The following is a 26,933-nucleotide window of genomic DNA, read 5'->3' as shown; positions in this document are numbered from 1 at the left end:
ATGAGGGTGGTGAGACAGCGAAACAGGTTGCCTGGAGATGCTGTGGATGCTTCATCATGGGAAGTATTCATGGTCAGTTTTGAGGGGACTTGGAGCAGCCTCATCTATTGAAAAATTTCCCAACTTATGGCAGTGGGGACTAGATGACCTTTAGAGGTCCTTTTCAATGCAAGCCATTCTTGGATTCTGTGTATTTGAAATAAGATAAATTGAAATAAAGAAGTCATTGAACAGATGTTGTGTACACCTCAGTCTTCATAAAGAGTGAAGTCTGTCTCACTGGCAAAATGCAAGTTGCAGTCTGCTGAAAGACTGAGACTGTCTTGGTGAGTGATTGGGAAATAGATGCAGCTTAGAAACCTCTGTGAGACAGGCTCTTGGATTTTTAATTTTTTTTTTTTACCTAGAAAGAGACAAAGCCAACAGGCAGAATTTTTTGGATGGTGAAGAGCAATTATGAGCTTTGTGTAAGATGATGTTCATTCTCTGCTCGTCTGTGTGTTGCAGGAGCTTTTGTGGTTTATTAAAGGACTAGGCAATCCTATTCATGAGTCACAGACTTGGTTAAATTCTGTGGATTGTACAGAGGAATGCATTAGTGCTTGTAACTTATGCATTAGAGCTTTTGTAACTCTTGCAGTTGTGGCTTTCCTAGTGCCCTTTTCCCTGGTTGACTACTGATTCTTCTAGAAAAGATGTTAGATGCCAGATGTTAGCTGAGAAGGTAAACTGACTGTCAACCATCACATCTTCCCATGTGGCCAAAACCCCTGCTTTTGTCCTGAAGGGTTTTTTTGTGTGTGTGTCTCTTTCTCCTCTACTTTTCCTGGTTTTGCCTGTTGAAGGCCCCTTGGAAAAGTGATTGTCCCTATGTACAAGACATACTTCTGCTGGCTGTTATTTGTGTGTAACATCTGTGTCTTTGTGTGGTGTCTAGCACAATACAGTCTCTGCAACTTGGAGGCAGTGTAGTGAATGCCACAGAAATGAGACATTCATAATAATCCTTGTGATTCTGAAAGCTGATACAAATGCATAAAATTCTTTTGTTCTCAGCATAATTTACTTTGGGAAGGGTGCTGACATGTGCAGGAGCAAAGTTACAATTTTTGTTCCAAAGATAGATGTATGGCATTTGGATGTGTTACTAGGGTGTGAAGTGCAGAAAGTGATGAATGTTTGGGACTCAGCTTCTTAGTTGGGCATAGCTGAATACACTGAGGTGGAGAAGTCCTAACTCCTGTAGCCTGTGTAGTGGTTTTGGTTTTTTTCATTTTACTGAAGTCTGCAGGTAGTCACTGTTCAGTATTCTTCTGGAAGGCATATGGCTCTTGCTTTTGATAACTGGTGAGACAAAACCAAGACACTGCCCTTTTCTCTCCTGTGTCTTTAGCTGGAACAACCAAAATTGGATTCCAGATTCGCTTTACTGTAGAGCAGCTCTGTCTCTCTCCCCCTGCCCCAAAATTTTAGCTAGGTCTTTGCTGTGAACAAGATACTGAACTGTTTCTACTGCCTTTGTGTTCCAGCAAGAGCTGATAATAGGGCTGAGAAACCTTCCTGATTATTGAAAGCACTCAGAAGAACACTATCAGGGTTTTTTTAGATGTGATGCATCTTGTCTGAGAGAGTTGTGGTGCATGGAAATAAATTCTTAAGGGAAGGAAGTGTCTTTTCTTGTAATGGAAAAAGTAGAATCATAACTTCTTAGCACAAGGAGTGACAGAACAGTTTTAAACTGTCAAGACTGCTGATACATAAGTTTTAATCTGAAGTAAACATAACAATCTAGGTTCCTATTCTTGCTGCTAAATGCAATCAATAACAATTTCAGTAAATGTATTCTTTGCCACAAGTCTATCCTCCCTTTATTGAGAAATCATTGAATTTCTCATCTGGGTCTCTTCTCACTGCTACTTCAGGATTGCTGGCCTGAAAGGAGGGGAAAAGTGAATCTCCTGTAGTGTTGTGTTTCTGTAGGGTGGCCATACTGGTTCACACACAAAAAAGGGGTTCTTCATCCATCCAGGGTTTAAGTACTCCTTCCATAGCTGCCTGTCAGTGAGTGTTGTCTGCTCTTCCCTGGTGTGATGGGTGGATGCTGTTGTGCTGCCAGGCACCCACCCAGCTGCTCCCACACTCCTACGTAACTGTATGGGAGACAAAATAAGATGGGCTGAGACAAAGACAAGGAAATAACCACTTACTGTCATGAACAAACAAGTCTCCACTGGGGAAGATGAAATTTAATGCCAATGAAGTAGATTTAAAATAGAGGAAGACTGACAAAAATCACAACATCTGCCCATGCCCATGGATCTGGGTTTCAGATGGCATTTCACAAATGAAGAAGTGCCCCTCTCCTTCCCACCCCAGTGCAGACAGAGAGGACCTGTCCTCAGAAGCCATGGCTATGGCTGGACATGGGTGGGTCTGGGTGTTGGTGTCTGACACTTGCAGGTGCTTTGCCAGCTCAGCTGGTGCCTTTCACTCACTGCAGGGCCTATCCCTGGGGGAAAGTTGTTTCATGTCCCTAATTGCAGACCTGCTGCATGGGTGACAGGCACGAGGCACCATTTTGTTTTTCAGCCCTGAGGTGGAAAGGTGTTTCCCTGCCTGTGTTCAGTGTAGATTAGCTGGAGCTTGGCCCTGAGATCAAGTGACTAATCATCTATAGAATGACTACTTAAGCAACAGGGGAGGATAATGTCATGTTATGGCTTACCATGAACATACCTTAACTGGCGGGCAAGCAGCTGAGGGCTGGGCCCAGCTGAGCAGCTCGAGGGGACCTGGCGCCATGGAGTGCCCTATGGGAATGGTGAAACACCCGTGTCACATTTCTTCATCCAATGGTGAAGAAATAATTGGGCCCAAAGTTGTTTTTGGGGAAATAGTCTCTCAATTAAACCATTAACGATTTTCAAGAAACCTTTTAAACGAAGCCACACCATTACTAATTCCTCCTTTAACCTGCGAGGAGCTAAAACGAGGATTTGTGACCCAGATTCCTGTAGTGGCTCTGCTCTGAGCAGGGCTGGAGGAGGCTTGCTGCTTTTACAGATAAAGCCAGGGCTTGAGTAACCCTGACATTTAAAGGGGAAAAAATTGATTTCCTTTATCAGCTGGTTGAAATTGGAAATGGCAGGAGCAGAGGAAGCTCTGGGAGGCACAACATTGAAAAATACTGTGTTATTACTCTTCAGAAAGTTGCTTTACGTAACAAAAGCTCTTCTTGAACAAAGACATTGGGTTCCACCAGCTATTTCTTTGTGTTTGAAATGAGAAGGTAAGATGTATCGGATCAGGGTTGAAGTTTTATGGTTCCTTTTGAGTGTGGTTTCTGCCACCATTAAACGTTTCTCCTGGCAGCCCCTTTGACAAAACAGGAACTGTTCTTGCAAAGGTGGAGGTGAAACTCGGGTTGAGAACGGGGCTGCTGTGCTCAGGGTGGCACACAGAGGGGGCTTGGAGAAGGAGCTGCTCACTGTGGTGTTTCAGCTTTGTAGTACACACAGCATTAGTGTGATTGCTGTGTCATCTCCTTGGTTTGTCCTCACAAGCATGGCTAAATGGCTTCCTTGCTTACCAGGTGTTGTAATGGGATAAAGTCCTAGATTTAGGTTGTGTAAGTGGTAGGCATTGTGAATTTCTGCTCTAGGTAGGAATTGATGGGGTTTGGGTTTCAGCAGGAATATGTTGGTCAAAGTGGTGGTGGTTTTTTTGTTTGTTTGGGGTTTTTTGTTTTGTTTTGTTTTTTGGGTGTTTTTTTTAAAAAAAGCTTAAAGGGATGACAATTTGTGTGCAAGACTTGAGAGATGAGCTTTTGAGAGAAAGGTGAAAGCAAATTCTACTGGAACACAAGTAGAATAAACTCTTAATTTTCAGCTTTATTAATTTCTTTATTAGAGGAAAATTAAGAGTTGCAGAAAACAGATGATTTCACAAGCTGGCAGGTTAATTCGGGAATTCAGATCACTGGAGCAAAACTGCTGAAACCTTTTGTTTAACAGTAGAGAAACACCCTTAACCAGCTCCCAAAACCCACACCAAACCCACCCCCCAGGTTATAAGTTGTTACATTAAAAAAAAAACAAAGCTCTTTTTCTACTATTCAAAATGAGATTGTTAAAGCCTATTTAAGTAGGCTTGGCTTGAAGAGAAAAACATTTTTAAAGACAAGAAATAGTCATGGAAATTCTTTGTGACTATTTCAATTTTGCTTGCTTTGTGGACAGCATGGCCACTGAAAAAAAAAACAGTCTGTGTTTTCTTCCTGAGCTGTGTTTTGCTAGGAGTGTCTGAGGCTTACTTGTGAAGCAGCAAAATGCAAGGCTGGTGTCAATCTCCTGTGTGCCATCCAGCATGTTTAGCTGGATAATACACTCCAGAGATGGAAATATAATCAGGCTGCTCTGGTATCCATTGCTTGCTGGCTTACATTTTGCTCAAGAATCCAGTAAAGCCTTGGGCCCTGCTGCTAATTGTCAGGGCTTCCAGGGCTCCTGGCATAAACATGTATAATGCATATATGGCATGTAGACAAACATTAAGAAATGGGATTTTGGTAAGACTAATAGGTTTAAGAAATGGAAATGGGGTGGGTTTTTGTTTTTATTTTGGGGTCTTTTTTTTTTTCCTCTTTTAAATCAAATGGTGGGCTTCTTTCATTTTTTAAATGTCTGACAGCACAAAGCACTTTATATTCTAGGTCTTGCCACCCAGGTAACTGCTATTTTCTTGTTCCCTTTCTGTAATTCCCACTGTCCCCCTTGTGTGTAGGTTTAATGAGGTTTTTATGAACACCTGTTTTACACTGCCTTTTTTGAAGCAAAAAAAACCTGCAAGCCTTGCTGAAAAATACATAGACTGCCAAGAGGCTTCTCAGTGAATGTCTGGAAGCTGCCTTGCTGGGGTGTACCAAGGAGCTGGAATTTGGCTGTCAGCTTCTGGTGGAAGGAGCTGTCTTTGCCCTGAGCAAAACATGTCCTCTCTACTTTTAGAAAGCAGAGCAGTTTATCAGGGTGGATTGAGTTTGCTACAAGCAACTGTACTTTCATGCAACTACTTCCAGTCAGAGCTGGGGTAATGTTAGCCTTGAGGATCTGCCTTATCTGGGTTTTATTATATCATTGCTCTGGTAACAGAAAATCTTATGCCTTTATTAAAGGAAGCAGAGATATTTTATTTTGCTCTCTAGACTCCAATCAGAGGGAAATTATGAGGTTTCTTTCTACCACAGTCTTTGCTGCTAACGGAAAATTTGCACTTCCTCTGCAGAGAGCAAGTTAACAGTTTTTTGTTTGTTTGTTTGTTTGTTTTTTCTAAAAAGGATGAGTTTTAGAATTTCTGCACCCCTAACAATCAGCACTTCTTGTTTATTTTGGTTTTTTTTTAACTTTGGAAGATAAAGATCAAAACTTACAAGAATGCGTGGTGTTCATATTCTAAATGAAAACTTGGGCTTTTAACACAATTTTAAAGAATGCCAGTAAAGGTTACAGGAAAACTGAAGTCAAGAAGAATTAAACCACCTAAAAAACTGCAAACACTCAATGCCACACTGTTTTATCAAACTTCAGCTCAGAAATCAGCTCCAGGGGCATTTGGGACTGTTTTCAAAGCAGGTCTTGCAGTTACAGGACAGCTGTTGGGGAAGTTTTTTATCTTAGTGGCAACTGTGGTGGTGATTGCTGAGTTAACTTCTGAGGTGGTCTCATGGGTAACTCAGACTTTATTGTTAAGGTTTTTAAAATCACTTATTTTTTATAAAAAAAAAGCGAATGGGAACTTGGGAATTACACTTTGGTTTTGGGAGTTTCTCTATACATTTTGTTGTGATAGTGCTCCACTTGCAATAGGTTTTGTTTTGCTGCATCCATTTGAAGTGAGGTGTTTCTTTTATCTGCTTCTATTGAAATCCCTATTTTCCCCCAGTGTCTCTATTTGGAAAATCTGTAAAAATCCATTGTTCTATCTGGATTCAGAACCAGTTGGCATCCATCTGCTTGAGACTGGTGTCTTAAGAATGTGAGGGAGAACTTGCTGGGAAAATATATTTTGGTGTTAGTGGAATAATATTTAGTAAAGTTTTAGTTATTTTATTTCTAGTTACATTTGACTTGTAGTACCAAAACCAGAATGCTCAAATTAAGTATTCATTACTGTGTTTTGTTTTTCTTGCAGGGAAGTTACCCAGTGTGGGAAGACTTTATAAATAAAGCTGGGAAACTGCAGTCTCAGCTTCGGTAAGTTTTGTGTTACAGTCAAGATCCCCTGCAATTCCTTGTATGTGCAAACATTAAGATGAAATGCAGCTTGTGTCAGGATAATTTAGTAGGCATGTCCTGGTGCTTATTTCACAGTCAATACCCATTTATGTAATTTTTCACATGCTACTACTACTGTTTTAAAGTATTGAGGAAAATACATAATCTACCACCTGCTGTACATCATAAACAGGAGCTAAATTTCATGGCTTCTGGTGGCAAATTGGAAAGAGAATATATTGTTTAGTGAACACACATGTGGAGTTAGCCCTATATTGTCCTTTTATTAGTGTACAGTGCAGCAGGTTTATATTAGAAGAGGGCTCAAAATATTAGTCTTTCTATGCTGGGTCATTTTTCAGTTCCTTTTAAAACTCAAATTATTTGCCAATGGCATTCTGAATTACCTAAGTGTCATATCTATGGCACTCAGACCAATTCTGCAATCTATAGAATTCATTCACTTGTAAATTCTATTTCTGATAATATGAATCCAGGCTCCATTCTTCTATCCTCTCCCCAAATCACAGTCTCTGCTGTGCTTCCAGAGCATCAGTGCTTGGTTTTTTTTGCAGCAGCAGTGGTGACAGGTATGGTTATTGCCAATCTTTTTTGTGCTTCTGCATTGCTTTGTGAACTATTCCTGAAGGAGCTAGGGTTTAGGCTCATTTACCCCAAGGAGCTGGAAAATATGCTCTTCTGCCATGCCCAAAATACCACACTTATGTGTGGTTTTTGTCTTTTTCCAGCAATCACGTCACATTGAGTGAGTGTGGAAGAACCACAGGAAGTAGAGAAAAAAGATAAATGGAGAATTTTTCTATCCTTTTGTACTCTAAATATAGACCTTCTGGGAAGGCATGAAGGATAGTTTTGTTTATGTCCCAGCCCTGTGGTGTTGCAGTCAATCAATGTAGTGCTTTTCTAGCTACAGGAACGTGCAGGCAGGCAATTTGAAAGCCTTTGATTGAGGATTTGCTAGCAAAATGTCAGCTTTTTCTAGCAAATTACTAGCAAATGTGAGCCTGTTGCCCCTGGTTCATCTCTGTGTGTGTTGATAAAAGAAAGCAGATGTCACCTGAGCTGGAGCCAGGTCTTCCTGGATCTTGTTACTGCAGAAATGGAACCTTGTTATTAGCAATGTAATTAATAATTAACAGTGTGGCACGCAAATAACAGCATGACCCACAAGTATGGAAGGTGAAGAACACAAACACTGTTAAGCAAAATCCTAGAAAAGGTTATCTGGTTCCAGGGCTCTGTATTGCAAGCTAGATGTCAGGGATTTCTTACTCTCCTTTTAATATCCTGGGAATATGGACAGTCATTATGCATTTGCTTGGTCCTCTTAAACCTATTTTTTTGTTTGTGTTTTGTGGCTGGGTTTTTTTGTTTGGTTGGTTTTGGGTTTGGGTTTTTTTTTTTGTTTGTTTGGTATTCAAATCTTTTGTGCTGTCAGTAGGCCATTTACTACACTGCCAGTTATGTTCTCTGTATCTTGAGCATATTTGGAGTGATACTTGCATAAAATCTGACCTAATTAAGCAGTCCTGTGGTCTTTCTGGCTGAGGTTCAGCTTTCCAGCAGGTCTCCTGGGTTTTTTGAGTGTAGCAAGGAGCTCATGAAACAAAGTGAATTAATGGTCTTCCTTCAGGATTTTGCTTGGAGCTGATGCCTGTTACTGTCAGGACAGGAAATCAGAGTTCTGTTAGAAATGATGTGCAGAAACAGAACCACAAGGTAACTGTGGAGAGGCCACAGTTGAGCTTTACCTGTGGAGCCCTGGCCTACTTTCACTTAAATTGGGTCAACCAGACTATAAACTGTCACATCTGGTACTGACCTGAGGTGTTCAGGGCTGTAGGGCCTGCTTATGTAGAGCAAGCATTTTCAGAAAGTTGTAACTCACATTTGCTGTCCACTTGAAGAGATGTGTGGTCTGTATGTGGTCTCCCAGCCTGGAGGGAGATGAGGCTAGTGGGACTCATACTTTGGATTGTGGAGTCTCTGAGATTGCTGGTTTACCTCTCAGGAAAGGACCTGCTTGGAGGAGCACTGGTTCAGGAAGTGGTTTTTATTTGTGTTGTGTATTTTGGGGGTTGTTTTTGGGGTGGGGTTTTTTTTGTGTTTTTTGTTTTGAGAAGAGATTATTTTTTTTCTTCCCCCCCTCTTTCTCATTTGCCCAAGAATTACAGACCAGTCTGATTTCCAGGAAATTCCTATTTCCTGAATTCCTCATCTGAGGAGCATGAGCATCCCTTGAAACAGAAAAGTTTTCAACCAGGATCCTAGACAAAGGGAAGGTCCTTCAGGCTTATTCTTAAAACATACATGTTCCCTTGAAATAGCAATGGCTGTAATTTGTACGCTAATGGGTATAGAATAATTTGTGTTAGATTTGTTTTTCATGTTTGACTGGTTAATATTAGTTCATCAGAGAAAATCAGCTAGAAAGGAGATGGCTGTGCTCTTTTGAAACAGCACCTGTCTTGTGCAATTCACAGCACGGAATTAGCGTGGCTGCCTCCAAGTCCGTGGTGCTAACACAAAGCAGGGAAGAGATTAAGAAATGAAGGAGGGAAAGGCTAAATTCAGATATAAAGGAGGGTATTTTTATGGCCTTTGCAAGTTCATAGTGATATTCTTTAGAAGCTTAAATGTTTTTGGCAATAATTAAGTAGGCAGCAATGAGACACTGCTAATGTTTTGTTATCTGTATGCATTTCAGGACTACAGTAGTAGCAGCTGCTGCCTTTTTGGATGCCTTTCAGAAAGTGGCTGACATGGCTACTAATACACGTGGTAAGCAGATGTGTCAATATTGAGTTTAACAGAATGCTGTGTGGTTTATAACATTTGTTGTAATAAAAAAAGTCTTAACTTGTTACATTGACAAGCAGATCTGCAAGACATCTGCTAGATGGACTTGCACTTTGAAAAAGCAGCACGTGAAAAAGGAAGTAATCTTTTCTTTACTGAAAAAAATGCTGGAAACCTGTAATTTAAATGTGTCATCAATCATGTGAACACTTCCTAATTACCATTTGAATTCTGTGGTGATGAATAATATTTTAGAAAGCAAGATTTACTGAAATCTGTATTCCCTGACACTTCTGTACCTTAAGTACATGTAAAAGGCTTGATATTCAGCTGGGGTAAATAAGCATAAGGTTGCTTAGAGCTGATAGCAGCTGATACTGTGGCCTTCAGGGTCTGCAGATAATGGTGATAGTAGCTTATGCTTGTATCTTTAAGGAATAATTTTTTTTGTGTGTGTGCATTCTTCCTCTTCTCTAAGTCTGACATTACTGGCCCAAGTTAATTTTCCTGGGCTATGGGCTTCTCTGCGTAACAGCCTAAGCTTGCTGGTGAGTATGGAGGCCAATATGGTGCAGCTGGCAACCTTTCAGACTGCTGACTTGAAAAGAAACAAAAGGCTGTTTCTGTCTGTTGTTGGATGCCCAGTGACCAGGGTGTTGTGTGCAGATCTCCCTGCAGCAGGAGGGCATTCCCCATGGTCACTGTGTCTCCAGGCTCTGCTGCTGAAGAACAAATCCAAAGTGTGTATCACTGCAGAGTGAGTGGCTTGTGGTCACCTCTAACCTTACAGGTTTTGTAACTTTTAAAAAAAGTGCTAATGTGTCCTTGGCATTTGACTTGGAAAAAAATAAGAAAAAGTGCTAACAGGAAGAGCATGCAGTTCCATTACTAGTGTGCAAGCTCATCCAGGCTTTTGTTCCCCTCCATTTCTGGCTAACAGTGCTAGTGGCAGCTGCAGGAATGAGTATCAAGCCATAGAATAGCAAGAGGGAACAATATTTCTTTTCCTTTTTAAAGCTAATATATACTTTCTAACAAGAAGTTCCTGATTATATATGGATACCTACTATAAATTATTAGTCACCTAGTCACATGAATTAATAATCATTCCAGAAAGTGTGATAAACTAAGGATGAGACCCAAGGCAGAACTTTACTTGAATTTCTAATGTGTTTCTTTCAAGCATGCTCTCTTCTGTTTCTTCTTCCTTTCCCAAATAGAATGCAAAGTAAACCCTACCAAAATCCTTCAAACTTGACTTCTGGTTGTGCTGGCAGGCTTATAGAACTTGCACTCAGATACCAGGAACTCTCCTCCTTTCTGACAAAAATGGCTTGTGTAGGTTTTTGAGGGGTATTTTGCACTTTCTGCTGTATTATTTGGACTGTGTCCAACAAGTGTCGAGTCTTGTCTGTTATCTCTTTGAACACATCCTTTACAAAAGGACCTCTGTAAATCCAGGCCTGCCAAATTTGTATAGCTCCTCTGTTCTGTCTTTCTGCCTTCTTTGACTGGGAGGATAGAAGGAAATTTTGTTTTTATTTTTAGAAAGTGATGTTCTGGGCAAAGAATCAAAATTCCAAGTTGTTTGTGGTTCTGATCTGCATCCTAACTCAACTTCTGCTCATTCCCATTTGAATAGTTACATATAAGTAGTCTCTTGCCTTGGAGCATCTCTGAGTTTGCATATACAAATCCTTCTAGCTTGGTGTGGACAGGAGTAAAATCCTGGCCCCACTGAAGATGATGGCAAAACTCCCTGTGACTTACTGAGGCAGTTTCATTAAAATGTAACAGTATAAACAATCATACTCAGAAAACAAACTTAGTAATGTGAGGATTGCAATAGATTCCAAGTCATTCTGTTGAGGAGTTAGTTGGAACTTGTTAAATTTTGCCAGTTGGTTACTCAGCTTATAAAATCATATATTTGATTGTCTAATCAAACACTTGGCTATGCTTCATGCTGTTTAGAGGGTTCACAGTTAACAGGTTAACCAAAGTCAGAAAAGTTCACCTTCAGCTTCTGGGGATGTGCAAGACTTGCATAGCCCATTCTGTGACAAAGACAGGGTGGGTTAGTGTATGTTAAATCATAAAACTGCTTTATCATTGCATGAGAAATGCTTCTTCTGAGAACTGCGTATGAAGATGCTGAAGCAGATTCCTGTTCTGGAGGAACAGGGTTAGTTCCTTCTAGGATGATGTGTTCTGAACCTGTGTGCTTCATTTTACTTGTAATTTCTTAGTTTTACAGAAAGTACCTGTTATTTTTAAGTTGCAGCGATCCAACAAATGAAAACAGTCAGCAGAAGCACTCTGTGGCTGCTCTTTAATCTGTTTGCATCAGTGTTAGCTTTTTTGAAATAAGAAAAAGTGTTTACATAGATGTACATGTCCACACACACACAAGAGGAGATGTTTACCTTTGCAGGCCCGATGTGTTGAAGTGTAAGAACTTATTTCCATCAACTCCGCTTTTTGTTCCAGCTGTTATCTTTGTGTCATGTGCCATTGCTGCTGTTCCTAAGCACTGGGTTTTCCCCCTTGGTGCTTCTTTGTGTTGTTTACTTCCCTCTAATCCTGCAATGGTAACATTGTTAATCCTCACATTGCCATTTGGAGCTCAAATAGAGGTATTGGAGCTCAGTCTATGGTAGAACCTATGTTTGGATGAGTCAATAACCTGCACTTTGATGTATTTTCCTCATGTTGTAGCTTTTGAGGTGGGAAGAGCCCTGAATGTCAAGTGCCTGGAGCTTTGTGGTGACTCGATACATGGATGAATTTCCCAATCAGCTCATTTCAGCTTTTGCTTCTTTCTTCACTGTCTTCATTTAGATTTGTATCAATCAAAAATTTAGTCTCTCTTCCCCCAGTTCAATGCATTATTTCATCTTGACAAGGAAGAACATGGTGAAACTTCTGGCACATCTGTTGTCAAAAGATTTTGTTTCTGTGGGCCTGATCATCTGAAAAAAAGAATTTGGATTGGGTTTGTAACTTGACTTTGTCAATTACATTGCTAATTCTCTAGTATTTCTAGCTATTTAGCAGTCTGTGCTGGTTTATTGCTATTACCAGAGATTTTTAGAGACCAAATTCCATCAGATGTTTTGACTTTTGAGGTCTGACAAGATGTAAACATCTGTCTAGCAGCTTGTATTATTCATGCTACGTTTGTCTGGCATACAGCCTGGCAGAACTCAATAGTCTGCAGTGGGATCTGGTATTATTTCTCACTATGATTATTAAAGGGAACACTCAAAAAATATTAAACACATACTTCAGGATACCTTTAAACTGCACTGAAGTTTCCTTCTGAGGAGGTGTGTGCTTGTGAGTTTTAGTTTGGGTTTTTCTCATATGGCTTAAGTCTTCCAGTATCTGAAACTTTGAATGTTTGTGTCTGTATCAGTTCTAACTGAAGTGTGAAAGAGATTTGAGTTTAAGGGCTGCTTGCCTTGTATTTTGTGCATTATGACAGTATTCTGTTATGAAAACAAGAACTGTGCATCACAAATAGAGACATATATCACATATAAACATACTGAAAATTTAGTTTGAACAGCATGTAAAGGAATGTGTGCAAATTGCTTTGCTTTTTGTGTGCTAGTATTCTTGTGCCTCTGCTTCATTTAAATGGCCTTTGTAGATAAGTGCTAGAATTCAGGAACTCAAAAGTAGTTGAAAATAGGAACTATCCTTGTGTTACAACTGAGATCAATGCAAAGATGTGCACTCTTCTTCTCTATCTACTTAATGCACCATGAGTGGCTTTCCTGGAAAAAACCTGCTTCAGTCTTGCCTACCTGCACCTTCACAGGTGTAAATTAAAATATATGGAAAGTTGATCTAAAAGCTTTGATTTACCCTGAAGCTTAAAATTGATCTTCAAAGTGAGATTGTTAATGAGGCAGCAGATATCCAGTCTTGTGGGTGTTTTGTTTTTCATTTATACTGAAGAATTTTACATACACGTAGGTGTGTTTGGTATTAGCAGGTTAGTTAAATCACTTCAAGATACGTTTCAGTGTATCGAGTGACTTTCTTGGGCCAGTTGGATTCCATGGATTGTAATTCTGTTTGAAGTTGCCTTGTTTCAACTTGGCACGTGCTACTAAAGGTATGTTTTTCTTGCCCTTGGTAATTTGACATCTGTCATGCTGGTTGGTGCTGTTTTATGTTTTCCATCTCTTTCATTTTACAGATATCTGAGAGGACTTTTAAAACAATGCCAGGACACAGACGAGTTGCAGGATAAACCAGTTTGAGGCTGCCTGGTGGGCAGAGAGGGTCTGAGGTCAGGGAGGGAAGAGCAGTGGATGTTCAGGCAGCTGCAAAGGGACCCTGAGCAGACCTGGAAGCAAAACTCATCCTGAGTCTGCATGACATGAGTCAGTTATAGGGTACCAAAACCAGTGTAGCTATTTCAGTGTTAACCCTTTTGAGCAGCAGGATATATCAGCCTAGAAGAAGTGTTGCATAAAAGTGTCTATATTTTTTCAGGCCCTGTTAAACTCTCTCAACATGCAGAATTGTCAATATGGTTTAACACTTTTGCTTACAAAATTAAATCTGATTAATATCTGTGACAGTCTGCCTCAGGTAGCTCTTGTATTGCAATATTCAGTGACTGCTCTTCATGTTTAATAAAGCTGCTTAAAATAGCACCTTTGCTGCAGATCTGTAACTCTACATCCATGTTGCTCCAGGTATTGTGTGAGTACACCTTCAGGTAGTCCTTACTCTGGGTGTTCTGTTGTCAACTTAGCCAGGATATAAATGGTATGTATTGAAGTGGTTTTCCAAGGTGACAAGCTGCACAAAGTGTTGGAGTGCTGGAATTAGCATCTGTTATCTCCCAAGTAGGTGTTCTTAGACTTTCTGAACCAGTATCTCACTCACTGCAAATGAAGGACAGTGTCACCCCAGGGATAAATCTTTTGTGCCACAGTAAAATTTATGGACAGTTCTGACAAGTGGCTTTTTATTTATTTATTTATTGTCATGAAAAAAAGAAGAAAAAGGGAGCCCAGGGGAGGGGAAAGACGTGACAATCTATAGCAGTAGCCCTAAAATCTGTATAGTATTTTGGAAATAAATTCCTATGCTTCTGTCACAGGGACTGAGGAGCGGTGATGATGATCCGTGCATCATTTAAGAGTGATAATAAAGTTGGGCACAATTGGAAAGGGGTTTTGTTGTCCAGTTCTTTTGTTTTTCCAACTCCTCTTTAACTTCAGATACTTTTACTTAAATAACAAAATCTTTGTTTGAGCTTCCTGTCAGTTAAGACAAGACTTTGGAATAAGCACTTATTCCTCCCATGGAGTCTTTGAAGTAAAATAATGGAGTCCAGGCTTCTTTTTTTGTGGGTTTTCAAATATAAAATAACCAGGAAGAAAATTATTCAAATGAACCATTCAGTCTTCCATTATACTTTCATGAAGATGATGCAAAACACAGGACCAATTCAGAATTGTTGACAGATAATTTTGAAGTTTGATGCATATTAAACATCTGTTGCATTTTGAGAAGTGGGACTTGGAAACACTGGTTACAAGTGTACAAAACACTTAGAGTACAAAACGTATATAATGGCAGCATGATGTTTTTCTGTATTTCCATCTTTCTAGAGAAGTAGTGAATGTTAGTCCAGATCTTTCAGTAAGTGTGGCAGCAGCAGAACTCTGCTGCTGATCTGTGCCCATTTGGCTGCAGCAATGCAAATGGGATGAACATCTTACGTGTCCAAACATAAGAAAAGCAGTTTGGTTATTAATGATTACATTTTTATATTTAGAGGATTAAAAGGGCTGCTCTGCAGGTAAAACATGAGCATTGCCTTTTGCTTGGGTGAATGCATGCATTGCAGCATTAAGAATTGTTGTCTGTTTATTTTGGCCATTTTTTTTCATTGCGGTCAAAATGAAATCTATCTCGGGGTCATGGGCAGCTTTTGCATTGCTTTGATGTTCTTAGAGGAGAATTTTTCAGGGCAATAGCTAAAAAATAATTGTTCTAAAAAGTTACATTGTCATCCATCTGTTGGTATTGTGCATAGTGGGATGCATAAGAAGAGTTTTTGCCCTACAGCCTAGTATTTTTTTGAGCTTAAAGTGCTTTGCTAAGACACTGAAGTGTTGTTAGGATGGAGGTAAAACTGCCAGGTGATTGTCTGTCCAAACAGAAAATCTGAATGCAAGACTAACTTCTGTGAAGGAGAAAAGTAAAAGTATGAGGGAGGAAGAGGAAAATAAGCTGCTTTAGTACTTCATCCAAGGAGTGGGCAGGTGTGTCAAGATGGGAGTGGCTGGCCTTTTTTTTCATATCTGAATGTAAATCTCCTCACTGTCATTTGAATTAGAAATCTTTGGGCGTGTGGAGAGGGGGAAGAGCACACAGTTAATTTTTCTATATTCAGTCTCAGTTGTGCTGTGCTGCTTTTATTGGGACAGAAGATCAGGTCCTGTTTTTTCTGCAGACTTGAGATGAATTGATTGATTGTTGTTCCATACTCCATGATGACTTTGTATTTCTGTGGGCACCTCTGCATGGAGCACTTAAACCTTGGTAACAAAATACTGATTTTGTAGCTCCTAAGAGCTACAGTCTTAACAATAGAGCCAAGCTTTCAGTGTCTCAAACACACAGTTTGGGAAATAATGAGGATAAATCATAAATCGCTCTCAGAATTTCTTTCTGATAATTTATTAAGCTTGAAGCAAAGATGCAAAAGCATCCTCTTGATAATGGGATGTGGATTTGAAAATGGAGGCTGAGGTTTTGGTTGGTGGTTGGTTTTCCCAGTGTAGCACACGTTCCTGTGGTGAGAGATCCCCTTTCAGGTTAATTCAGTCAGGCTTTTGATGTGATAAATTGCTAGTTGGCACATAGCAACAATTCTGCACTAACCACAGCAAGAGACTTGTTGAAGCTTTTATTTTTTTTTTAACCTGTCATCATTGGGATAGCAAAGGTATCTGAAGATCTGTTCCCAGTGCATTTTACTTAGTTCTTTGCCATGAAATAAAAAGGGAGGTGGTGTGGGAGAAGAATTCAAAATCAGTAGGGGCTAAGCTAGTTTTCCTGTAAAGTAGCAAAGTGCTTCTTGTCTCGTGGACCTTGCCTGTAACTTGCTGGGAGGCAGCAGAGCAGTTGCTGTGCTTCTGCTGCCTTATTCTGTACCTCACAGCTGCCTCAATGCAGGTTCAGCCATTGCCATGTTGTTGATCACCTCAGAGGCAGCTTCCAAGAAGACCTCCTGTCTTGGTGAAGGATCAGGGTGGTGCTGTCAGCAAGCTCCATGCAAACTCACCAGATTTGTGAGGTGAGTGTGGACCCGACCAGAGCCCAGACAGTTTGCTCAATTGCATTGCATCCCAGTCCATAGGTCCCCTGAACCACTTGCAGCATTTCTTTATATCAGCAAGGTAATTTATGTGAAGGCTGTGGTATCAAAATGGGTGTTTTGATTTGGGATGTCTTCTTCAACTCCTTATGGCTGTTCCTGTCCTGGCTGGGCAGAAACTGTTTGTTTCTAATGATGCAAGAGACACAAAGTGAAATTGCAAACTCCAGCAGGCTTGTGTTGAATGGACTGTCCAGAACAATGGAGCTCTGTCTGATAATTAACAAAAGCATTAAAATAAGTCATTACCAGAAGCACCAGTTACATTTGCATTGTCTAACAGGTTTTTTTGCTCTCCATAATGAAGTCTGCCTCCCAGAAGGATGCTCCTCCATGTGTTTTTGGAGGTGTCAGCAGTGTCGATTGTTTATGTTTGCTCGTTGTGTGTGTCCATGCAAACTGGCATTCCTGCTGCCAGGTGATTTACTTGGTGATACGATTCGTCTCATGTTTGCATACCTGCTGCTTCCAGGGAAGCAGTACATGCTCATGGTAGTAATGAGGTCTCACTTAAAAATAGACCAGCTTCCTTAATTTTGTGGTCCTTCTGTTTGCTTGATGGTTTGGTGGGTGTTGCCAGCACAAATGTTTGTCCCTGTTGCCATGCAAGCTGTTCACCCTTTCCCTCCTCCCCTACATGTTAGTTTTCATGAGTGAAGCAGTTCCCTGCTCTGTTACTCCCTGGCTGAGGTAGCAAAACTTGCTACAAGCTCACCTAGAGATGTGAAGAAGAGTTGACACACGTTCTTGAATTTCAGTAGAAAATTAGCATCTGCCTAGGACAAGAAGTGCTTTGTCCTGTGTGTCTTCCTCTTCCACTCCCATGCCTGATGAAGTCCAACCTGTAGAACTGCTTCTGAAAATTTAAAATAATATAATTACCTTGCTTCTTCGTGTCAGGACTCAGCCTCTTCTCTTTGTGCTTTCTACAAGTGTTTTTTCCGACAAATTAATCTGTGACCCGCTCTCCATTCAGGTTGTTTTTTTGCACAGGGTGGAGAAGGAAAAGAAGATGGGCTGTTTCCAAAGGAGCCCTGGGTTGTGACCTGGCAGTGCTTCCTGTGAAGTGTTTGGCCTCTGTGTACTTATATAAGCTTAAGTCTTTTTACTGCTTTGCAGCTTTTGCTTTTATTGTTGTTTTTACTTGGGCTTTACACATGTGAAAATGAGTACATTTTCTAATCTAATGAAGCCATTGAAAAAATTTGCAACCTCTGCAGCAGCCACCCCATCACAGGCTTTGTGGAAACCACTTCAAAATTAATAGCAGTGGCAATTGTATGTGTGGGAGGGGAGCGGAGCACGTTCAGCTGCAGTGTGTTGGTGTCATGGGGTAGGAGAGGTCTGGGTTTGTACAATCAACCCCTGCAATGGTTATGAAATTCTCCTCTCCTGCAGCATTTATTACTATGTAAAATTGAAATCTGCATGATTTCCTGCTGTGAGTGCCTGTGCTGAGGGACTGGTTTCTATAGCAACTAATATCAAGGAGCTGGTTGAGACTTCACTTCAGAGCTATATCTGAGTGTATTTTCAGTTCAGTGCAATCCTGTATGAGTATCTGATGGATGGCAAACAAGAAGCCAGAGGCTGTGGCTGCCATTGCTGCAGTAGTATTGCATGCACCTTGGCATGTAGGTTGAGGTCTAGCAATTGGCATTTTGCAAAATTTGGGAGTTGGAAGTGAGGTGTGAAGAGGAATCTTTTTTTCAGGGGGGTTATATTTTGTATTCACTGTTTACATGTGCAAGTCCATAGTAAAACCTGTGATTAAACCAAAATACAGTTAATGGATTAAGCCAGTTGCACCAAAAGAGTAATGATGCAGTTGAATAATCTGATATTTGACACTGAGATATGACCAAATTATCACTGTGAGAAGCAGGACTGGAAATTGTAATACAAGAATATGGTGACTGGTGTTGCTGATGAATCATCTTCATCTGTGTACCTGTGTAGAAGTAAAAGCTCTCCCTTTCTTGCAAGCTGGACACTAAGTAGAGTGCTACAATGTCTTAAAATAAGGATCTGTTATATTTACAGAATATGGTGATGAAAATCTGGAACACTGAGTTATCATAAATAAATAAAATCCAAAATACATTTACTGAAAGCACATATTGTGTTGTATTATCCCTGATTTCAATGCTTGTTAATTTTCTGGTAGCTTGCAAAAATCACTGGAGTCCTAAAGAGCACATTTCCTTTTGATGCTGTTGTGAATGTGTATTCATTTTAAAACTAGGTTATCTCTCATGGAGAATAGCAGCTTGATGTGAATGTTAGTCACTTTGGCTCAAAGGTGAAGAGTTCACTTGTAGTTCTTCTGTGGCAACTGCTGAGGTGTAGGAGCCTTTGTTATGAATATAGTCAAGGGAATTTTTCCACTTTTCAGCTGAAATTTAGCTTTCTGCTGGGGAAATGAGTGCTGTCACTGCATATGTATCATGATGCAGAGCCCTCTCCAGACTCTGGTTCAAATGCACCTTAGGCACTCAGCATGGGTAATTGATTTAGACTACCAGATTTTAATCTTCTAGTGTAAAACTCAGACTGGCCTTAGTATACAAACTCCATGTTTCTCAAGTTGAATTTTAACAAGGGTTCTAGTTGAACTCTCTGAAGTGGCTGCCTGATTTCAAAGACTCGTTATTCTTCTGTTTTCTTGGTTGTTCTTACTAATTTATCATGGCTCCCAAAATTAGGAAAGGGAGGAAAAACTTTGTGTTCCCAGCTAGGGTGGAAGCCCTGAACGCCTGGTGTGCATCTACAGAGATGGTGAAGAAGGTGGTTGAGGTGTTGCTGTAGGGTAACTGTATGCACGGTGTGACTGAGTGTAAAGTTCAGACATGAGTATTTTAAAACACAGGTACTTGTTAAAATAAAGCTTTCTTAGAGTTAATGGCTGCTCTTGCAATACAAAGAGCCTCATCCCTTCAGAAGTGCATACAACCACCCATCTGCCCATCATAAATATTGCCAATAGATTTTTGAACCAGAGTGGCAAGAAACTGTACAACTATGCAGTATCATTTCCAAAGCTCCCTGTCTCTAATGTGCTATTTTGACTGTTGCCTAATCTGTTGAAAATGACCTTTCATCCTCTCTAGATCTCAATTTTTAAGGTCACGACCACTGTGAATAAAGCAACAAATGTTTCTGAGTTAATTCTTAACTTCTGTGTACTTCAAATTAGTTCCAGTTTGCTTATTTTCATGTGTGATTTCTGTCCAAATTTTGTCAAATTTTGAGCCCTCTAGGTCTACCCTGAAGCTGAAGGATGTATGAATAGCTTTCTTGCTCACTTGCTTTAAGAGAAAATGTCTTTTTAGATGAAATGCTTTCAGCTTGTTAAAAGCTTCTCATGACCAATATTAAACATTAATGACACAGCTTTAAGTTGCATGGAAACAAACTGGGGCAAGTCAGTTCATTTTACCTTTGATTCACTGCTTCCAACAGTTACAAAGAGAAAAGGTTGAAAGGACACAAGGCAAATATGAGTCTCTTCCTTGAGCTCTTTTAATGACAAATTTTACCCTGAACAATAGTTTCATTATGTAGATACACAGAATTTATAATTTTCAAGTATAATTTATTTTTTTTAAAGCAAGCTGTCTGATAAAAATTTACATAATTGCAGTGTTTTCTAGATAAAGTGAGATTAAGTTCTAGTTAAAGGGAGAATAAAATAAAAGACTTCAGGAATAGTCCTGGATTGTAGAGGTTTGAACATCCCCAGGGATGGAGGTGTGAAGTGGTAGCTTGACCACAAGACTTGGATGTCAGACATTGCCAGGCACATTTGTTTTGTATGATCTATTTACAGCAATGAGATTTTTTTCTTTTTTTAGGATGAAGTCTGGGTTAACTTGTTTTCCAGGGTTTTGTGCATCTGTCTAGATTTCCCTGTGTCTGGTTCAGTTAGTTCTGCTTTGCAGAGGACAGTGCTTGTTTTTATTGGAAAGAGGTTTACCTGTGGTTTTTTGTTTTCAACTTCTGTGGGTTTCCATGGTTTTTCCTTTCTGTGGCACTGTGTATTTCCTGCAGCATTTTCAGCATTTCTGCATTAAATTGGATGACTTGGAAATATGTAACTTGAAGACTAGCCTGGTTTTACAAGAGGAACAGTGATACGAACAGTGTGCAGTGTTCTTGATGATTTGAACTGGCTTTGGCCTAGCTACAGTTCTGTTGCTGTTTCTTGATTCCTAAAAACCCCAGGTGCTTTCATTATAACACATTCAGACCTTTGTCAGTGGTTGTATAGGAAGGATTAAGGCAGACAAACTTGTTTCTGACATGTAAAGAAGGTGTCAAACTAGACAATCCTGAAAACCTTGTTTTTAAAGCCCCACTTCCCTAACCATATTATTTCAGGTTTTAATTACGTGATATTAAGATGTCTTAAATTTGGACAAAGACCTTTCCATGCAGCAGTACCTGCTTTGTTTGTAACAATTTACCTCTTCTTTTGTTATCTGTTAACTTATTTTAGATTTCAATACTGTAGGTAGAGCCATAGCTCTTTTTAGGATATTTTAAAAAGGCCTACAGGGATTTTGCTTTGTAGGAAGAGTTGTCAAAGCCATCTCACTAGTTTAAGCCATGATTGAAATAATTTTAATATTTTTATAAGGCTATTTTTAGACCCAGTTCTGCTGAAGGAATAGTAGGTGTAGAACTGCTTTGGCAGGAATGTGAGGGAACAGCACGTTGGGATGGATACGTTCTCAGTATAAAGTATCAGTGAATTAAATCTGTTCAGAATGTTTCTGTGTGAGTGCTAACAGTGATGGCTTCATATGACTGAAATATCTGTCAATTACCTTGGTATGACAACGGGACAGATAGATCTTGGATAAAAAGAAAAGCCTATTGGACTATCCTTGTTAATAGCCACCTAGTGCATACTTCATATTTTTTTTTAAGTATTAGGGTGAAACCTGATTAGAAGATAAGTTATTCACCCTAGTTACCTGCCCAGGAGGCAAAGATGGCAAGTTCCACCCAGTTGACAAGAGAATTGTGCGTTGATAAGCAGGGACAAGTGAATGAACAGGCGACTGCCATTTTAGGGTTTGCATATGGAAAGTATCAGGCCAGGAAGCTGCTCAGGCTCCTTGTCTCCCTGCCTTTTAGTTTCTTAGCCAGCTGAATGCCTTTGTGTCCTACAGCAGTCAGTCTGGCTTTAGCCCTCTTCCCTGGTCACCTCCCTCACCTTGGTTTTGGCTGAATGTATGGCTGCAGCCATGTGCTGCTGACCACAAAAGCAAAACTTGGCCTGGATTTGAGTTTCACCTCAGACTGTGAGGGGGGGGAAACATACCAGAGTTTCAAAGCATTGGAGTACTTCAAAGCGAATTTTCCTTTTAAGGACCAGAAGGACCATTATTAGATCATGTAACCTGATTGCCTCTGAAGGACTGGTTAGGGCTTAGTCTGCTGCAAGCCCTGTGCTGGAGACAGCTGTTTGCTGCAGGCCTCAATCAGAGATGTGTGTGGGACAGTGCCTCTGGAGTCACAGATGCACTGGAAAATGCTCTTGCTGCTGCATGTTTTTTGTATAAAAATGTGTGTTAAAAATTTTCAACTGAACTAGCACCTTAAAGATGTCTTGCTTGAATCGCCTTCCTTGACTTCACTCCTGAAGGAAATACAGACATTGGGCTTGGTGTTGTCTGTCATCTGTGGACTTTTCAGACAGGGGAGGGATCATTTTGCCACATCACAGAGCAGGCAGGAATGTGTGTTGCCATCTGTAACATGTGAGTCTCATGGAAACAGCAATGTCAAGCCATGGCCTGGAATGAAACGCCATGGCAGGAATAACTAATGTGTTGTGGAGGGAGCTGGTAACTCATTTTGCTGTGGTTAGCTGCAAGAATCTAAATAAAACTGCAGTGAGGAGATCTGCTTTTGTCCCTCCAGGGCTCAAGATGCCCTGTTCAGTACAGAGCTCTTGTGATTTGTGCTGGTGTTGGTAATCATCAGTTTCTCTTCAGAATTTCTCAATTTGTTATTGCTTTTTTTTTTTTTTTTTTTTTACTTCTGTTGCTGGACTGAGATTTGAAAAATAACAAATGGTTATCCCACCCCTTCCCACCTCCAGGGCAAACAATCTTGGCCAGACTGCCTGAAGACTCCCTGCCTCTTCTTATGGTACAAGCAGAGCTGCGTTGGTGGGAGCAGAGCCAAGAGCAGGGGTTTGCATCCTGACTTCCTCTGGACTTAATTCATTAATGAAATAGATAGTGGTAGTAGGTCGCTTAACATTTGCTTGTTTTGCAGCTTTTGACTGTGCTGGGAGGAGAGGAGACAAAAAGCACAGCTGCAGCAGGGGTTGGGGAAGTTGCAGGTGTGAGGTTAGCTGGAGGATGCCAAACTCCCATCTGTGTTGATACTCTAATTTTTTTCGCAGTCCACTTGCCTAGAAATAGAATCATAGAATATAAAATAACAGTGAGCAATTGAAGATAGGCTTCCTGCAGTTTCTGCTGCCTTGCTTTTGGCCAGAAGTTTGTTAAAGTTAAAAGTTGAAATTGCATCATGCTTAAGGGATGAATGCAGATGGTGCCCTGCCAGCGTGTTCAGTCTTTCAAGTACTTTTCCTGTTTTGCTTTAAGCTTGTTTGTCCTCTGCTGTTTAAATGTGGAGAAACAGAAGAAAAGTTGCAGGTGTTATGTGCATAAAACTGTATGAAGAGAAGAAAAGTAGCAGCATATTGCTTTTTTTTATTTATGTGATTAGTACCCATTTTTGTGCCTGTGTTCTGACATTTTAATACTAAATAAGTAAGCAACTCCATGTATTTTAAAAAAAATAAGTGTGATGTTTGTCGTTACTAAGTCAGTGATGTCCTGTATGTATTTTAAATTCCTAGCTCTTGTATGCTGCTAAATTTTTCTTGCTGGTATGCAGCATGTCTGCTTGTTTACAAAATACCTTGGAGCTGCATGGATTCCCTTGTACTGTGTGCAGAGTGGTTTATAACACTGTTAGGCATGCTTTGCTCTGACTAGAGGGATGTACTTGGAGCCGTGCTTTGGATTGCACAAATATTAGTTTCCAGGAATGGTCATGAGGATCAGCAGAAGGAGCTTTGAAGAGCGTGTGGATGGAGCACGATCTCTGGCTGAAGGGAAGCCCTTTGCTGATGGCTGGGGTAATTCAGGCTGCTCTGAAATGCAGAGCCTGAGCTGCTATTTTCCCAAACAGCTTCTTGAAATAACAGAGAGGGGGAATGAGAGCATGCTGTCTTTCCTCTTTATTTGCACTACAAGAAGGAGCTATTTTTCTTTTATAGTTGGAGACATTTACATAGGGCAAGTTACGTTCACTGCTGTCTACTTTTGAGATGCATACTTTTGGAAATGGAGGCTGTAAGCTGCTGTAAAACCAGAAATACAGCACAAAGCAATATTGCACAAAGCAGTATTTGTCTTTCTCATTTAGAGAAAAAAAAGTGCTGATAATGTTCAGTAATTTTTTTATTTTAATAGAAGAGAAATGAGATGCTGGTCTCTATGCAGCTTACAAAAAAAAATGTCAACTATCTGAAAAAGGACTGGACACAACAATATAAACAAGCTAATATCTCAGGATCTGTTCATGGAGTTGATTGAGTGGTCCTCTCATAATGGTGAAATTTACATATTTATGGAGTAGTCTTACAGCTTGGGTATTTTTTTAAGTTGAATTGAATCTAATTCTAACAACTACTGCTGGATGATTTTTTTCTTTTCATAGATGGTGAGAGATTATGTTTTTAAGAAGACTTGGAAGAATTAACAGATCGTTTGGCAACAGATATCCAGCAGCTTGTAACATGCAATTTTGATTTGTGCTCCAGACCACTTCATATGCATGTGTCCAGTATATCTAAAGGAAACAGCCTTACACCTTGCAGATTTGCTAGTGCTTCTATGCAGCTGTCACACTGGCAGGGAATATTTTTATTATATGACATGTAAAATACTATTGTAAGACTACTGTCTTGTGCTGCACAATTAGTCTCAGATAACTATTTACTTTAGAGTCTGTCCTTTAGTGGTAAGCATCATATTTCTGATTTTAAAGCAGTGATAACTTCAAATGCTAGATCTCTGGATTGTCTCCAGTTCCTGTGACCTGTATTGTTGGTCTGTACAAGAGGCTGTAACCTTCATGTGTCAAACATTGTACATTTCTAACAGGTCATAAAAACCCAGGTGGTATGAAATGTCATCACCTGCTGCAAAGGGATTGGAAACAAACTATTCTAAGGATTTGCCAGAAGGATTTATACCTCCCTTGAGTTAGCCAATGCAGATGACTGGAGTAGTGCTTTTATAGAGCTTCTGGATTAATTGCTGTGATTGGCAGGAAAAAACTGTGGCCCAAAACAGTATCCAAAACATAGGATCTCAGCATACCAGCTACCCATTTGGACCACTGTCCAAGCTTTGTGGAGCCAAGTAGGAAGTCTTGTTGCCTTAAGAATATTCTTCCCCTCAAAATTTGCTTTTTCAGGCATGCAGGACCTTTTCCACAATATTATGGTTAGAAGAGTGGTTAGAGGAGCTTTTCTTACCTGCTGATTGATAGAACATGAAATTGCATAGATCTACAGCGGTTTATGTCTCAGGACTGAGGTTAAGTGCTTTATTTTAAATGGGATATTCTGCAGGAAGATTTAGTCCTAGATCCATGCATCTGCTATGCTTTGAGCTTTGTCAAGATACTGACCTGTCCAAATCTAAATATTCTGAAAACAAGGTGAGATGAAAGTGTGTTGAGAGCTGGATGAGGAGCATGGAAGCTGCAGGTCAGTAATGTGAAAGTTAATAGTTGAGTGGTTTTAATGAACTTTCTGATTACAGGACTTTTGAGACAATGCCCACATGCTTGGCACTGTGTGTGTGGCTTGGCTTGCCTTGGAACACGAATATCAGCAGGAAAGATTTTGTTCATGGTATCATCAGTATAACAGCTTGGGAATCCCCAGCTCTTCTAATTCCTGAGATAGTTAGTTACACTTCAGAAGTAACTGAAAATGTGGGGATTTAGTCCAGGAGCATGATTTCTTTTAACACATAAGTCTTAATTTCTTTTTTTAAAGCAGTAGTGTTTTATTTCAGATAATTTAATGCAAAGTAAAGGTCTTGCAGTTTTTGAGTAGATCTCCCTGTTACGGTCATCACTAATAGTTCACACATTTCATTCAAATTTAAAAAGACAAGGGTTTGTTTATAGACCTCCAGAGCAGGTTTATGGCACTGACACTGACTGAGGCCCCTTGTTTGTTCTAAGAGTGGATTGGATGTTTAGTTCTTAATTCCTATGAATAGGGTTTTTCTTAGCTAACCTAATTTGAATGGAAGTGTGAGAGTGGGAGAAGAAAAATAAATGAGAGGTAGTGTTCACATTTGTGGAGGCAGTTTGTTTTTTTTTAAAAAAAAACTAGTGTTATGCTGTAAATCATACTGTAGTACATGAAGTAATAAAGTATACAGTGGATTTTTATAGCTGCTGGAGTAAACATAGCTGTTAACCTTTTGGATGATGAATAATAAGTTGAATCCTAAATTTAGCACTTTGTAATTAAGGAACCTCCCTTGGTAATTTGTGCCACTGACAGGAATACAAGCACTGCACTGAGAATGTATCCCTTAAAATTTTGACAGTTCAGTTTGTGACTGGATGATACTGTGTGATATACTGTAGAAGACTCGAGTGAATCAGGTCACCTTCTGGAGCAGCATCCTGATACTCAATTGACAGCAAGTCAATTTTCTGAACTAAGTAGGATCCCCAATGAGAGGCTGCTTGGGTTTTGTTTTAATTTTTCTCTCTGGGTTCTGAAGACAAGATGCATTATTTAAAAGTGACAATGCCTGATTTAAAAATAAAATTTAAAAAACCAAAACAAACCAGTGAAATCAATATCTTGCAGCTAGCATACATGGCAAAAGAGAGGCTTTCTGCTAATTCAGACAGGAGTTGTTTCTGCTGTTTGCATCAGCTGAGAACATGGACAGTATAATTGTTTTTCCAGCTATAGATTTTTATTGTTGATGGCTTCAGAATCTATTCACACTTGATGGTCAGGCAAAATAGAATGTGTTTATGTAAATAAAGATTCTGCTTCAGTGGTAATAGAACAATCCTATCAGTTCCATGTTTTGTACTGCTGCAACTTTAGGTGCAAAAGTGGTTTATTTTTTTTTTTTTTCCTTATGCTCCTTCTACACATTGTCTTCCAAGTATATGAATTAGTACAGCACATCTGTGCTTCTTAAGACCAAGCAAGTATGAAGTCATGGTCCCCTAAATAGCATGTCGGATGGAAATGCTGAAGACAGCCTTCTTTTCATCTCCTGTGGGTCCTCTTGTATGGGCTCTGGAATCTTGGCTTTGATTCTTCATGCAGAGTCTTCACATCTGGGCTA

General features: G+C 39.9%; 1 protein-coding gene and 1 long non-coding RNA gene across 18 annotated transcripts in view; both read left to right on the top strand.

Annotated features, from left to right (window-relative positions):
- MTSS1 (MTSS I-BAR domain containing 1) overlaps positions 1 to 26,933 on the top strand; it is a 123,971-nt gene that overhangs the window by 10,362 nt on the left and 86,676 nt on the right. For 16 of the 17 annotated variants that reach the window (XM_030445751.1, XM_030445742.1, XM_030445737.1 and 13 more), the window contains exons 2-3: positions 6,187 to 6,248; positions 8,998 to 9,071. In XM_030445751.1, coding sequence (XP_030301611.1) covers positions 6,187 to 6,248; positions 8,998 to 9,071 — 136 coding nt within the window. Of the gene's footprint in view, positions 1 to 6,186; positions 6,249 to 8,997; positions 9,072 to 26,933 lie in introns of those variants that run through there. The other variant, XM_030445745.1, reaches the window with a different exon arrangement.
- LOC115597899 lies at positions 13,144 to 13,762 on the top strand. The gene is made up of 2 exons (XR_003987239.1): positions 13,144 to 13,215; positions 13,300 to 13,762. It is a non-coding gene; the product is annotated as an uncharacterized LOC115597899 (long non-coding RNA).

This window comes from Calypte anna, chromosome 2 (genome assembly GCF_003957555.1).
Source record: "Calypte anna isolate BGI_N300 chromosome 2, bCalAnn1_v1.p, whole genome shotgun sequence".
Classification (NCBI taxonomy): domain Eukaryota; kingdom Metazoa; phylum Chordata; class Aves; order Apodiformes; family Trochilidae; genus Calypte; species Calypte anna.
This window is presented reverse-complemented; position numbering and strand designations above follow the sequence as displayed.